At 38.1% G+C, this 14,857-nt stretch overlaps 2 protein-coding genes across 3 annotated transcripts in view; both read left to right on the top strand.

Moving 5' to 3' along the window:
• LOC127630020 (pleckstrin homology domain-containing family G member 2-like) overlaps positions 1 to 6,816 on the top strand; it is a 56,483-nt gene extending 49,667 nt beyond the window's left edge. Inside the window, exons 6-15 of the mRNA XM_052107391.1 lie at positions 531 to 577; positions 1,493 to 1,643; positions 1,867 to 1,998; positions 4,347 to 4,529; positions 4,638 to 4,730; positions 4,910 to 4,996; positions 6,127 to 6,160; positions 6,249 to 6,341; positions 6,434 to 6,532; positions 6,669 to 6,816. Of these exons, the coding sequence (XP_051963351.1) occupies positions 531 to 577; positions 1,493 to 1,643; positions 1,867 to 1,998; positions 4,347 to 4,529; positions 4,638 to 4,730; positions 4,910 to 4,996; positions 6,127 to 6,160; positions 6,249 to 6,341; positions 6,434 to 6,532; positions 6,669 to 6,790 (1,041 nt within the window). The 3' untranslated portion in view covers positions 6,791 to 6,816. The remainder of the gene's footprint in view (positions 1 to 530; positions 578 to 1,492; positions 1,644 to 1,866; positions 1,999 to 4,346; positions 4,530 to 4,637; positions 4,731 to 4,909; positions 4,997 to 6,126; positions 6,161 to 6,248; positions 6,342 to 6,433; positions 6,533 to 6,668) is intronic.
• plekhg2 (pleckstrin homology domain containing, family G (with RhoGef domain) member 2) lies at positions 6,810 to 13,941 on the top strand. Of its 2 annotated transcripts, XM_052107389.1 has the most exons (5): positions 6,810 to 6,948; positions 7,145 to 7,387; positions 7,980 to 9,519; positions 9,653 to 10,820; positions 11,011 to 13,941. In XM_052107389.1, the coding sequence occupies exons 1-5, from the start codon at positions 6,820 to 6,822 to the stop codon at positions 12,884 to 12,886; spliced, it is 4,956 nt and encodes a 1,651-aa protein (XP_051963349.1). In that variant the 5' UTR covers positions 6,810 to 6,819; the 3' UTR covers positions 12,887 to 13,941. The 2 variants fall into 2 exon arrangements, with proteins under 2 accessions (XP_051963349.1, XP_051963350.1); XM_052107390.1 differs by lacking the exon at positions 6,810 to 6,948 and having other exon boundaries at positions 7,006 to 7,387.
• The last annotated feature ends 916 nt before the right edge of the window (positions 13,942 to 14,857 follow it).

The raw sequence follows: 14,857 nt of genomic DNA, 5'->3' as shown, positions 1-14,857 counted from the left end.
TCACAAAAAAAAAGTCTTTCAGCAATATATAAAAGGCCAACTTCTTCCAAAACAAAGCAGTGCCTGTGGCTAGATATCAGGCTCCAAATAGTGCACATTTGAGATCTGTTCACATGCTCGTACAGATGTACTTCAGTGACTGTTTGTCTGCATCTGTTGTGCAGCCCATATCTGGCCAGATCTGCCCGTAGCAGTCATACTGCCCATAGCCAAAGCAGATGACGGGGTTCACTTGATTGTGTTGGTCTGGTACTGCTTCTGTTTTTGGACATTTCGTGGAAAAGTTTCTTAACCGGACCCACATACTTGTCTAGTGAGCGCCACTCTAGATTTAGCCATTTTTATTCTTCTCTCTGTTATATTTTTGTCTGGTTTCATAAACCCTGCACTTGGAACAATGAGAAATGAACACCATGATGGCAACAACAAATGCTCTTTTATTGATTGTATGAAGATATTTTCACACAGTCATTCTTTGCAATCTCACAGTACAGTGAATAATTTATGAATTTTGTTCTCTCTTTGTTTAGAGTGAAGCTTTTGACATTTACACCATATACTGCATGAATTACCCCAAGTAAGTGAAGAATATTTCTATTACAGTTACAATGTATAAACAGATGGTTTATTTAAAATTACCCCCATTATCCCACATGTATCGTTGAAAACTTTGAAGTATGTGCCATTTATGTGGAAAACATAGTACTTTGCTTCATGTGATGGACTGTAGATGTATTGCTGTCAAGATGTCAACCAAAATGATGACTAAATAGTAAAATATGTTTGATTAATGTAGTGTGGTTTTAATTAGACTATGTCAGCTATAGGTCTAGTCCGAAAAATTAGACAAATCACAGACAGACATGCTTGGGTGATGACTACTAGGAAATACTTTTCAGCCCCTCTAACATTATTCCCACGGGCCTCCAGTACAGCAGTAGCAGATGTTCTGTTCTAGCTGATTTTTGATCTTCAGGGAATTACTTATTGCATATTGATATACATATTACTGAAAACATGATGGCAAAGGGATAGTTCACTCGAAAAAGAAAATTCTACATATACATTTAGTCATTTAACAGACACTTTTATCCAAAGCAACTTACAAATGTAGCAAGCAATTCTGTCATAATTTACTCATCTTCATATTGTTCCAAAAGTCTATATACATTGAAAGTAAATGGTGACCTGGGACAGAGCATCTTGGACATTCTACTACTGGAGATAACTCATTTTGTGTTCAACTGAAGAAAGAAAGCCATATGGGTTTGAAATGACATAAGAGTAAATTATGACAGAAATTACATTTTTGGGAGAACTATCACTTTTACTATTTTTTGTGCATCATTGCATCTCCAGAATGTTTTTCTAAGAAGCTTGGAAGGTTTACAGAATTACTGCAGACCTTACACTTTACAACTGCCAAACTGATGAGTCTCCCAATAGACAACCATCTGCCTTAATATCTGGTTACTTCCCTGTTTCTATCCAGCTCTGTCGCCGTCCTGCGGGACTGCATGAAGAATGAGAGCTTGGTGCGCTTCTTCCAGGAGAGGCAGGCCACCCTGTGCCACTCATTGCCACTGGAGACCTACCTACTTAAACCTGTGCAAAGGATTCTTAAATACCACCTCCTTCTGCAGGTCAGTAGGGCAAATTGGTCACTCAACAGTGGTGTAGATTTGGGCTCAAATTAAACAAATGTTGTTTAATTGCAGTTGTGTTGCGGATGTAATATTTCTTTAGATATTTTTTTAACAAAGAAGCTGATTCAAGTTAAATGACCAGCATTAGCAGCACTGAAAAAAGTATTTCTAACTCTTGTCTTGATTGTACAGCTTAAGTAGTGTCTCCCACTTGTGGTAGGAGCTGTCCAAACACTTTGATAAAAGCGATCCAGGGTATGAGGTGGTGGAGGATGCCATTATCACTATGACAGCAGTTGCCTGGTACATTAATGATATGAAGAGGAAACAAGAGCATGCGGTCAGACTGCAGGTAACTCCTCCTGTCAAATACACCTTTTGCCTTTCTTTACAATATTCATTTTACAGTTTCAAACTTATAGAACAATAATAAACTTTGGGAATGACATATTGCATTTTATTACACGGCTCTCTGGAATATTTGATTCTTACTGGTCAACTGTAGCATACAGTGGTAAAATATTTCTGAATAATGTCCATTGTCCATAGCAACTGAATATATAACATTCACATTTTAGATTTTTTTTAGAAGTACAAATTTCACATTCTTTAAATGTATATGATGTCATGAAATTGCATTTATTCAAAATATTTGCATTAAAATTCACTAGGTTGGAACCTTTTAATGAAATCAGAATTCCACAAATAACAATAATTTAATCATTATGTCATAAAAAGAATAATGTAGTGCTACTATATCAAAAGTACTGTAAAAACACTAGGCTTTGTAAAAATCCCTCCATAGATGCTGCAAGAGCTTATTTGTAAAACAAATTCCATATTTACATATTTGTTTAAGTTAAAATGTTTCATAATGTATAATAATAATAATAATAATAATACATTTTATTTGTAATGTGCCTTTCTCAGACTCAAAGCGCTACAGCATGTACAGAACAAAATAATCAAACATGTAAATAAAAATATATATAGAAGTATCAAAAAAGAAAAAATACATAAAAAATAATACAATTATAAATTGAAAACTTGACTAAAAAGATGTGTTTTAAGAAGTTCTTAAAAAAATCCACAGAAGCAGCATCCCTAATAGATGAGGGTAGTGTGTTCCATAACTTAGGCGCGTTACAGGAAAAGGCCCTTCCCCCCATGGTTTTAATTTACAATGAGGCTGACACAGAGAGAGAGAGCCAGCAGAGCGGAGAGAGCGAGCGGGAATGGATGGAGTAACCAAATCACAGATGTAATCTGGAGCCAACCCATGTACTGTTTTATAGGTTAAAATCAGAATTTTATACTCAATACGTTGCTGAACTGGAAGCCAATGCAGTTGCTGGAGCATGGGTGTAATGTGATGGCGTGAGTCAAAACACGTGCGGCAGAGTTCTGTATATATTGCAATGTCCTAATAGAATTTGCTGGTAAACCCGCAAAAAGAGAGTTACAATAATCAAGCCTTGATGTAATGAAGGCATGGATAAGCCTCTCTGCATCAGGCCTAGAGAGAAATGGTCTAATACGTGCAATGTTCCTCAGATGGAAAAAGCAACCTTTGTTATGTTTTTAAAATGTGAATTAAATGTTAGCTGGGCATCAAAAATCACGCCCAAGTTACGCACCTGGCCAGAAGGGGACAATTGGGTATTGTCTACTGAAATTTTAAAATCCTTACATTTACTGACATTAATTGGAGTACCAATTAATAAGATTTCAGTTTTGGAGCAGATTAATGGTTCTGTCTCTTTAAGAGAACCCACAGCTCTGTGAGCAAATGTTTATGGTTGAATTAGCTCAGCGCACTTTAATGAGAGAAAAGTTGCATGCAATGTATGATTAGAATACATGTTTATTTTTTACTTTTTGATCACCAACTGACTGTAAATAACAGAAAGGATATTAAAAGAGAAATTAAATGAAAATGGAGGTGTGGATATCGTCTTTGGACACACAATACACAGACCGAGCCAAAGGGAACCTTTTACTTGGATAATATGTATTGATCACAAATATTTATTGTGTATGTTCTCAAATTTAAATCTACAAGCCCTCAAGGTTTGCAACACTTTAACCTTCTGACAGATGTCCAAAAGGCATGTTACTGGTCTGTAACCATGTTTTAAAATGGAGAATGTTGTGTAAACAGTCCGTGGAAAAGTTTAAGCAAAATCAGAGTTGACGTGGTTAAATGCAATGTAAATGTACAATAACTATGGCATATCATGACTCAACTAAAGTGATTGTGACAGTTTGATCCCAGCACCTCAGGACCCACTTTTTAATAAGTACAATTTCCATCAGAGTGGTAAAAGACGAGGCTGAATCCAACTTCTTACACGCCAGCTTTTTATTCAGTAAAATGTTCACTGTGCTAAAGTTCTACACCATACACAACTCAATCACTGGCAAGTAAAATCTGAACATTTACAACAGACATATTGTAGTCATATAGCGACAATTTGGTCACATATGGCAGTGATTTACTCACAATGTAGAGGGCTGCTACTTACATGGACATCTGTGTCCTAGTTGCGCTTGAGTTCTGTCTCTCATATCACTCCATGCTTTTTCATGTGTTGGGGTCCTGATCACTCCATCAGGGTTTATTTTGTGATAATGTCCAGCTGTTTGCACTTTTTCACTTGCATATTGAATCCAGTTTTACTTTGTAAAACATTTCTGTAGGAGATTGAGACCCTGTTGCTGAACTGGACTGGTCCTGATCTAAATGGTTTTGGAGAGCTGGTTCTTGAAGGTTCCTTCCGGGTTCAGCGTGTAAAAAAGGAAAGAGCATTCTTTCTTTTTGACAAAATGTTGCTCATTTCCAAAAAGAGGCTGGATCATTTCATATACAGCACTCACATCTTTGTAAGTCATCTGCATTGTACTTAAAGTGCAATATTGTACATGACTTCTACAGGATTTAGTACATGCTGACCTCATGTATTTCTCTTTCTCCCTCTCTCATCCTTCAAGTGCTGTAATCTGCTCCTAGTGGAAAACATGAAGGATCCTCTCTGTTTTAAAGTGTCAGACCAGACAATCCCAAAACATCAACACATTGTTCAGGTGAGCCCAAATGGTTTCTTAAGTAAAATCTAAAATGCAGCTCAGATAGATAACATCATTATAGATACATTTTGTGTTTGAAATACCTCTGTTTGTTGCCAAAGACGTGTAATAGAAATAGTTTTTATTAATATGTATATTACTTGAAAATCAAATATCCTAACTTTACTTATCTGCAGACTAAAAACCAGGAGGAGAAGCGGTTGTGGCTACACTACCTCAAGAGGATGATAGTGGAGAACCATCCGGCATCCTTACCCCAAAAAGTAATATAATTGTTTATGTTAAATACCTGTTTTTTTCTGTCATTCCATTTCACACTAATGATAAATAAAATGCTAACAAATTATCAAAATACTTAGTAAAATGTAGATATGGACCTTAGTCGGGACCTTAGCACTATACTGTATTTAAATTAGTTGAGAATGAAAACGCGTCTGTGAGGATCAGACTTACAATCTGTTCAATGGGTTGTTTGTTTGTTTGTTTGTTTGTTTAAATTGGTGTTAATTGTTTAGCTGACATAACATTGAAGATAGATCTTTCTGAAAATTAGAAGAGATCTAGTACCTTTCATACAGCTTAATACATTCCATGTGGGGCGGCTGTGGTTCAGGTAGTAGAGTGGGTTGGCCACTAATCGCAGGGTTGGGGGTTCGATTCCTGGCAAGACACTGAACCCCAAGTTGCTCCTAATGGCAGGCTAGCACCTTGCATGGCAGCTCTGCCATCATTTGTGTGTGTGTGTGTGTGTGTGTGTGTGTGTGTGTGTGTGTGTGTGTGTGTGTGTGTGTGTGTGTGTGTGTGTGTGTGTGATTTACGAGGACAATTTTGTAAGTTACAAATTAGTAATTACAAGGTTATTATGCTATAAATGTGATTTATGAGGACATTTCTAGTGTCCCCATAATTCAAATCGCTTAAAAATCATACTAAACAATGTTTTATTGAAAATGTAAAAATGCAGAAGGTTTTCTGTGAGGGTTAGGTTTAGGGGTTGTGTTAGGTTTAGAGGATAGAATCTATAGGTTGTACAGTATAAAAGTCATTATGTCTATGGAAAGTCCTCATAATGATAGGTAGACCAACATGTGTGTGTGTGTGTGTGTGTGTGTGTGTGTGTGTGTGTGTGTGTGTGTGTGTGTGTGTGTGTGTGTGAGAGACTGGGTGAATGAGTTCACAGTGTAAAGCGCTCTGAAAACTGCTAAGGTTAAAAAAAGCACTATATAAGTGCAGAACATTTACCATTCCATTGTACAGACTATAATTCTATAGCTCACAGCCTCGTTTTCATCTAAGGTCTACAGTTCATAGAAGTTCATTGAAGGACATGAGAAACTTCCTTAAGAAAGTAGCTTTGTATCTGGTTGAGCAATACATCTTACATGTTTTGCAGGCAAGGCAGGTTCTTGGTGACAGCTTCTGTCAGTGTAAGTATTCCTTGCATTCTTTAAATATTTCTTGTATCAGTTAGTATTTCACTTGCTGTACAATACTCATGTTTTGTATGATGCTTAGCCCCACAGTTTGATCAAGAGCCAATAAGGAAGCCAATGCCTTCTCCACGACTGGATGATGTTTATAACTATCACAGAGGAAGAAGGCAATCAGGTCTGCCATGTAGTGTTTATTAGAATACCTTAAAATGCCAACCCACTTTGACTTATTTACTCATAATAAGGAACTTCGTGTACCCCTGACAGAACCGCCAGAGTTCATTTACACCCCCGAGAAAGCCAGAAAAAGCCTTCCACTTCTCCTAGAGGGTAATCTCTCATACAAGCGTGGTAGGAGGCAGTCTGGTGAATATCTCATCTCTGTTTTGCATTCAATTTTGAAATAGCAATGAACTGCTATGTACTTATGAAAAAGGTTTGAGTTATATATAGAGCTGGATTATAATGAAAGTATAAATGATTAATCTCTGTCTGTCCCAAGCCCCTGCCAAAGATATAGAAGCTGCATTTAAGCAAAGTGGTGAGTATAAACTTCTGTTAGTTCTTTTTATCAGTTTGTTGTGTAATGTTATTGTTCATTGGTCAATGATGATACTGCTTTGAGGATAAATGTGAAACTAAAATACATTTGAATGAAGATATTGTTTTATTTTGCTGCTGTAATTTTCTTTTATATTATCAACAAAAGCTTTTTTTTTTTATATATATATATATTTCTGATCTGCCATGGCTCCACAACATGGAATCAAGAATCATTAAAGGTGTGAGATACATTTATTTTCTTCTATTTAATATTATGTACACATACAATTCAATTTTTTATTGCAAACTTGTAGCAAACAGGGATAGTTAACACCTTCGGTTTAACAACCATTATAAAAAAGCTATTCAAAGGTTCAAAGGTACCTTTTCTGTATTTCTACATATACATTTTTCTGTCTACACATGGCTTCTCAGGCTGGCAGTGAAGGAGAGTTATGCCCTCAGGCTGACAGTATTGGCTCCTCAGGCAGTACCAGTACTCTTGCTTCCTCTGTCATTGAAGTTGAATCTAGTCGTGATGATCTGGCTTTATGTCATGATGAGGAGGATATTTCCCCACTCCCTCCACCACCAACAATATCCATTACTGAGGAAATCATGCAGTTTATTAACCAGAGCCGTGTCCGAGAAGGCATGGCGGAGTTAACGTCTGAAGTGGTACGTATTACACAAAAACAAACGGTAACCCTGCACAATCCATCAGTGATTTTGTAGCAATAATGCTATTAATGCGTTAAAGCTGACACTTGTAACTTTTTCAATGTTAAAATTCTTTAAGATAAGAATCTTAAAATATGCACTTTAAGTAAGCCATCTGTTGGTAGATTTCTTCACAAATTGTAAACACTGCCTCTTTGACACTATAAAAATTGTTCCATTTGATTACCCTATCAAACCCAACACATCAACACTGACCCAAACAATGGCATGTGTATTGGGTGAGATTATCTCTTTTTCTTTTTTTTTTATATATATATATTTTTTTATTAATTATTAATTAATTAATAATTATTATTTTTATTAATTATTTAAAAGCTGTTTGAAAACAATCACTATACAGATTTATTTTTGCAAATCTGTATAGTGGCACTAGTGCAGAAATTACACACTTCAGATTTAATATAAACTTCTTAAATATATCTATTTTATATGATTAATGAATTCTTATATATGAACGTCATATCAAGTGGAACAGAATCTATTTTGGATTTTGAAAATGGCATCCTACTGAATTTTCTTTCTTCCATAGTGCCAGTCAACTCCAGAGTCCGTGGATGTCCAGTCACTGGAGGAACAGCAGCTAGATGAATCCTGGTCACTAGGATCTGGAGTAGATGAAAATGAGAAGCAGACAAAATATACCAAACAATCAAAGGCACAAAAAAGTATGGTAGATTTTGTGTTAGAGAAAGACAATGACAGCCATCCATCCTGTGAGGCAAGTGATTCTCCACCAGAGGACCTTGAGAGACCACCATCACCTCTGCACACCTCTAATGAGGTGAATCAATTTGGAGAATTGTCATACACAGCGCTCAGTCAAATTGATTCATCTGAAACAAAATTGGTCAATGCCATAAGTGAAAAAGAGGGCAAAGATACAGAGGATACTTTTACTGAAAGGGAAGAGTCTCATCTAGAAGATAATTTGGACAAATCCTCTGATGGCACGTCATGTGTGGCTGAGTCCGCTTCTGCTCAAATCTTAACTACAGCGGAAGCAACTGACAGCTCTCTTGTCCCCAAAGTAGAAGTGGAGCAGAAGCTGACCAAAAGTGACTGGCAGATTATTGAGAAGATACGCAGCTATTATGAGGCAGCAGAAGCAGGTGTCGAGGAAGGTCAGACAGCACGAAGAAACAGCTTCTCTAATATTCCTGCAGGGTTGGTAAAGGATTCTGTGTCTCGATATAATGTTTGTGTTCACCAAAAGAGCCTGGTTGACTCTGAGAGTCACTCTGACTGTGTTGAATATGATTCATCATCTTTATCACTCCCAATGTCGGACCAGGCCAAACAGATTCTCACCCATGTAGAATCTGCAGATACAGCCTCTCCCCTTTCACATTCAGATTTGAGCCAAGAACATGAAGAAATATTAGAAAGTAAGTCAGTAGTTGTAAAGGATGAACAGATTTGTGAGTTTAATCCTTGTATAAAGCTCTGGAAAGAGAAAGAGGGGATGGTTCAAGAGACTCAAATTAATCTAAAAGCCCCTCTCTTGATGGAGAACAGCTCTGGTGAGCCTACAGATGCTTCTGAAAAAAAAGAGACATCCATAAATTGCATGATGACTCAAGTACAAGATAAACAATCTGATCTTTCACAGTGCGGTAAAAACATATCAAATCCATTGAATCGGCAGACAAAAGAGAAAGCTGACATGTCTCTTCAACATCTAAGTAGAACCAAAGCTAGGATGTCTACAAATGGAGGCCTGGATAGCCTTCCCAGTCAGATTAAGGTTGGCCGATGGTCTCGACATAACAAGGTGGTTACATGTAGCCACACTCTTTATGAAGGAATGGCAGAGGTACCAGATTTAGGATTTTATGAGGGTGGACCTGTCAGCCAATGTTTGGTAGAGAACTCAGAAAAGATTCTAAATAAAGTGCAAATGCTTGCACGCATGTACACCGCCAAGGCAAGCAGCATGAAAGTACCTCTACATCAGAAGAGAACAAGAGGGAGTAAGGGAGCATGGGCAGTGGAGGCAAAAGTAAGCATTCCACCCAAGTACCAGCTACAGCTGCACCAGGGGGATATGAGAACACTTAGTCAGCCGACAGGTGAGTACCTAATCAGACAAATTATGGTCTTTTGCAGTGGAAGATTATTTTAAATAAATTCTGAGTAAAATGTTGCTTGACAATGCTTTAAGAATTTGTATTTCTTTCTTGAGTGTATTGTCTTGTTTCACAGATCTTATAGAATCATCAATTTCCAAACCTTCTGAGCCTTTTGGTCACACCATTGTAAGGGAGCAGTTTTCCACAACCTATCACCAAGAAAATGACTGCAATCTCATAGGGCCCCCAGAAAATATATCACCAATTGGATCTAATTGGTCTTTTTCTTCTGCCGAATCCTCTGCTGCATCAGTTCAAATATTATCCGAAAGAAAAACTGTTATGGAATCACAGGTCTTTGTGATATCAAACAATAAAGAGAGCTCCTTAGAAAAATGTCAGTCTTTTCCGCATGAAGCAGTTTCTCAAGAAAATCAATCCTTGTTACTTACAACATGTTCTGGAATTCAGGCCCAAACAGAGACAGAAATGTCTTCCAATCACTGCAGATTCCCTTTGGACCAGCATTCTGATAATGTAATACAAGAGAACCATTGTATTGCAATGGACAAATCCATTTCAATAAATGGGATTGAAGAAGAAAGTCAAAGAGAGATATTGCAAGAAGAGAACCCTACTTTTGTGAGCCCTACTGGTTCAGCTATTGAAATTCTTACTGACCCAGTAGTCATTTCACATTCAGAAGAAGAGGCTCACAATGTGGAGAAAGATAACTTAATTGTAAAGCCCTGCGAGAGTATGACATTGATGCATAAATCATCCAAAAATGATAAACCAGATAAAACAGAACATGCAGGATATTTTACATCCCAGCAGGCATGGATTGATGATGAAACCACTGGTAGTGAGGAATTAACATCTACAGTTTCTTCTGCTATTGATGTTGAAGCATGGTCTCCACTACAGTCAGCACCCACATCAGATAACTGTGTTCCAACCCCAATGAGAAGTGGAATAACCACAATGTCCATCTCTGAGAGATCAGAGCAGTCATGTCCTCTGTTGATGGATCTATTGCAAGAGGATACAACTAACCCCACACAACTGGCACCTTTGCTTGATTCGTGTGGCAATTGTAGTCATCTGGTTGTCAAAACCACAGAAGATATCAGCAATGATTTAAAACTTTCAAGCCCATCCTCTACATCCCCTCTTGGTGCACCTCCTTTGAATGAGCTTCCCAAGTTTACTAGCCAAAGACCTTCCAATATTCTAACCACCACAGGAAAGAGGAGTCCATTTAATTGGAATTCATCATCTCTGGCCTCGTCCCCCCAAAGGTATACTGCTGAGCATGTCAAAAATCAATCTGTAGTTCTAGTTTGCATGTTCATAGTTTGTATGGCTATATGTGTATTTATTTAATATACTTATATAATATATAATTTAACTGTCTATAGATCAAAGCTATTGCTAAATCTACATTATGTATATCAGATTTTCACATCTTATCTTTATCTTACCTTACAGACTGCCACATACTTCACTGCAGATTGAGGTACAGATTCTAGATACTTCCGTTTCTGATCTTTCTCCTCACAGACAACATTTCTCCCAGTCTCTTAATGATAAGCCTCCCACTTGTTGTGAACATTCACTAGACGCAAAACCACCCTCTGCCTTTAGCCCCAATCTGCGAATTCGTTCACCCTCTCCAAATAGAGGTGCCCCGATCCCCAGACCGATTTCAACTGCCTCAGCTCTTACAAAGTCTCTTGCTGCCTCTTGTATCAGTCAGACAATTTCACAAAGCATGGCCAAAAGGAGTGCACACCTCCACTCTGCTTCACAACCTGTTGGCTCCCCTCCTCCCCCCAGATCCTCTATAACAATAAGGTCACCATCTCCTAAATCCATTGACCTTGACACAAGTGTGGAGCCAAGTTTTGGGAGTACATCCAATACAGGATTAGGGAGCCAGCCCACAAGGTTCTCTCCTTCCCCCTTCAGATCAAGCAACCTCCGATCCAGTCCCGCAACAATCCAGTCCCCTCCTCCTTATCGTAGTCAACGATCGGTGTCCCCTGCACCTCCTGTTAGCCTTCATTCAACTTCTAAAACACCAAGTTCAATTGCCCTGGAGCAGCATCCTTACACCATTTTAAATGGTAATAACAACAATAACAACTTTTTGAGCAATAATGGGTGGGCTACTAACTACCAAAAAACACCACACTCAAATGTGGGTGGATACCCTAATTTATATGAAACCCAACGAACAACCTCGCATAACAGGGTGGCTTGGCATTTTCCGTCCTCTGAGCCCAGCTCTCGTGTGCAGTCGCCCTCCCCCTCTATATGTCCATCTCCAGTCACTCAAATCTGCTCCCCTTCACCTGCCCAGAACCATACCAGTAACTTGGTAATGAAGCCACCTAATCCTCGGACCCCCAGACAAGGTAGAGCAGGCTCTATTACCCCACTATCTTTGGAACTCTCAAGATCAACATCAGCCTGTTCATTATCACCCTGTGGAAGCCCTAGAATCACCTCTCCTCCCCCAATTGGCATTCCTTCAAGTGTATGGGGCTTTGCTAATCCACAGCCAAGGAATCCCTCATTAACAAATGTGTCTTCTCCAACAAAAGCAGAGGCAAGCTTTACACAAAGGGGAACCAGAATCATCTCTCCGATTCCAACAGGAATGTTCTCATGTTCAACAACCATTTCTCAGAGTCAAAGGAGGCAAAGGGGAAGCAGCTTGCCCTTTGTTACTCTAGGAGATAGACCACCCAGCCCAGCTGTATATGAGCAAAGGTCTTGGGCAGAAAATGGACGATGGTCATTGGGTTCAGAATCAGGGTTAACAAGTCCTCGTGGGGGTTCATGTGGTAGTCCATCTTCCATCAGTCCTGGCCCTCTATCTCCTGTCAAACTAGCACCTGGAAGGACCAGTCATAGAGGAAAACATTTCACAAGCATTGCCTGGCCAGATGTACATGATCTGTTGACTAAATACAACACAGAGCCCAATACTCAAACTGATACTTTTTCCTGTGCAAAGGCAGAGCAAGATGACATGCAGTTAGCAGAAACTACATGCCGGAGCACCCTGATTTGCCCATATGTTGCTCAATCTGACTGTGGTTATGAGACAGAGACTCCCATTCAGGTCCCAAAGGAGGACAATAGAGCAGACAATGTGCCTAATCAAGGGTCCAAAGCAACATTAAAAACCAGCTATGCCACCACCGTCAACTTGCAGATTGCCGGCAGTGGGAGGATAACATCCTTTAGTAATGCACAAGTCAGCCTTTCTCAAACTCTGGCACCTGTGACAGATAACCAGAACAGGAGAAGTATCAACAGTTGCAACTTCTCACTGCAAAACTGCAGAAGACTTTGAGTGGTGTGCTACTGAGGTATAGTATGGTGCCTCATGCTTCAATGACACTTTATCTGGCACTTTAGCTTATAGCAGAGAGGTCAGTTAAGAGATCAGTATTCTCTTCACTCAGAAAGATTCATGGATGATAAAATACCGGTGTCAGACAATTGATGCTATGGTCAGTGATAATTTTTTTAACCATTTAGTTACAAAAGGTGATTATCAAGATTATCAATGTTCCATTTTATTTTCTAGCCAGGATACCAGTAAAAGATCAATGAATCTACTTTGCTTTCTTTGCTATATTTGGTAGTGTTATTTTATTGCTCTTTTTAAAGACTCTGTAATATTAATACAAATCAATCTGTAATTGAACCAAAGCCTCTGTTATTACAGGCTTTCAGTTGGCTGTGATATATACAGAACTCTTATTTATGAAATACTGTAGTTGTTTTCTGGCACTTAATTCTTGATACATTGTTTTGCACATTTTTCTCTTATGTGGTCCAGACGTGTCTGGAAAATAATGTGTTTCAGACAAAATATTTCCATGCATGTTAAATAAAAACAAATTAATTTCCTTTATATTTTTTTCTTTGGCAAATTTAATTGTAATATCTACACAAAAATATGAGACATGAAGCGTTGCTTTGATTGATGTTAACCAGAACATCAACCCATCTTATATTTTTGTCTAAATTTTTGCTGTAACACACTGTAAAAGCATTCCATAGTGCCCTAAAAGTTGTGCTGACTGGCAAATAGACTTTCTGTTTTAATTTAGCTTAATTTTAGTGTAATAACTTGTTGATTTCTTTTAAGGAGTTTGTTAAATGTCAATTTGCTCAAGAATCTAAGGGCAAAGAAATTAAACCAATGAAACTTGTGTCTCAGATTTGCTTACCTTTATGCACCATATCATGCTTTCCGGAAATGGTGAAAAGAAACCAAACATTTTCAAAATCTTTTATTCTGTACGTTATCTTTTTCTCTCAAAATAAATAAATTGCAAGATTTTCACACTGTATGCAAAATGTGCCATCTGTTATTTGTACTAAAATAAAACCTGTGTAACCACAATTGTGCCAGTCTGATTCCTCTAAAGCATCGCGGTCTACCAGTCGATCGCAAAGGCAATGCTGGTAGATCGCACAAAATTCAAATGTGCTTTAGTTACATTTTTATAAAAATAAATATAATGTCTTTCCTTCTTTTAGTTTTCTGTCTGACTTGAACTTGACGAGTAAATTTTGACCAGGCAAGATTTGTGTTTATTCAGTTGCCATGACAACTAGGTTCGCGCCGACAGCGCCCTCCAAGGGCTTCTGAGAACAGAGCGCGAAATTGCAAAGCTAGCAGTGTTCGAGACTAGCTACCAGCAGCTACTGCCCTGATTATGCTAAACTGTCTGATTCCATTCAGTGCAAGTCATCAGAATAAGGTAAATGCCCTGTCTATTGTAATCTATTGTGCTGTAGGTGTTTTTGGTTTAGTGTTAAAACTGGATGATATCAACATTGAACATTATTATTATTTTTTTTTTTATTAATTTGAAGATGAATTCCATGTAGGGATACATGCAGTAGCCCTAACAAGCATTTATTTTTATTTTTTTTAATTAATTTTTTAGTTGGTAGATCTTATTGAGTTGGTCATTTAAAAGTAGATCATCACGCAAAAAGTGTGGGCACCCCTGCTCTAAAGGCTACATACAGGTGAAAATGTAAAGACATGCTGCCCTCTAATATGTGACATGATTACCATAGTCTCTGACCAAATTGGCTACCCTAGTTACAATTATTGTGTGAATACCAAACAGCATTTTGTGGGAAAGGGATGCTACTTGAAGGGTTGTTCCAAACTAAAGTGAGCAAGTTAATCCCTTAATTTTAAAAGGGCCATTCCACAAGGCCGTTAGCGATGGTACATTTATACAGTAATGCCATGCTCATTTCAGAGTACAAACATGGCGCTGCCCTTCAAAATTAG

The sequence above is a fragment of the Xyrauchen texanus genome, chromosome 36, assembly GCF_025860055.1.
Source record: "Xyrauchen texanus isolate HMW12.3.18 chromosome 36, RBS_HiC_50CHRs, whole genome shotgun sequence".
Lineage (NCBI taxonomy): Eukaryota > Metazoa > Chordata > Actinopteri > Cypriniformes > Catostomidae > Xyrauchen > Xyrauchen texanus.
The sequence above is the reverse complement of the archived record's forward strand: the minus strand, read 5'-3'. Positions and strand labels throughout refer to the sequence as shown.

Bases quoted from the DNA above. Each gene is read 5' to 3' on its own strand.
- plekhg2 (XM_052107389.1), top strand. From the start codon at position 6,820: ATGAAGATATTGTTTTATTTTGCTGCTGTAATTTTCTTTTATATTATC. The intron at 6,949-7,144 runs GTGTGAGATACA...ATGGCTTCTCAG, and splicing joins GGAATCAAGAATCATTAAAG to GCTGGCAGTGAAGGAGAGTT. The intron at 9,520-9,652 runs GTGAGTACCTAA...CTTGTTTCACAG, and splicing joins AACACTTAGTCAGCCGACAG to ATCTTATAGAATCATCAATT.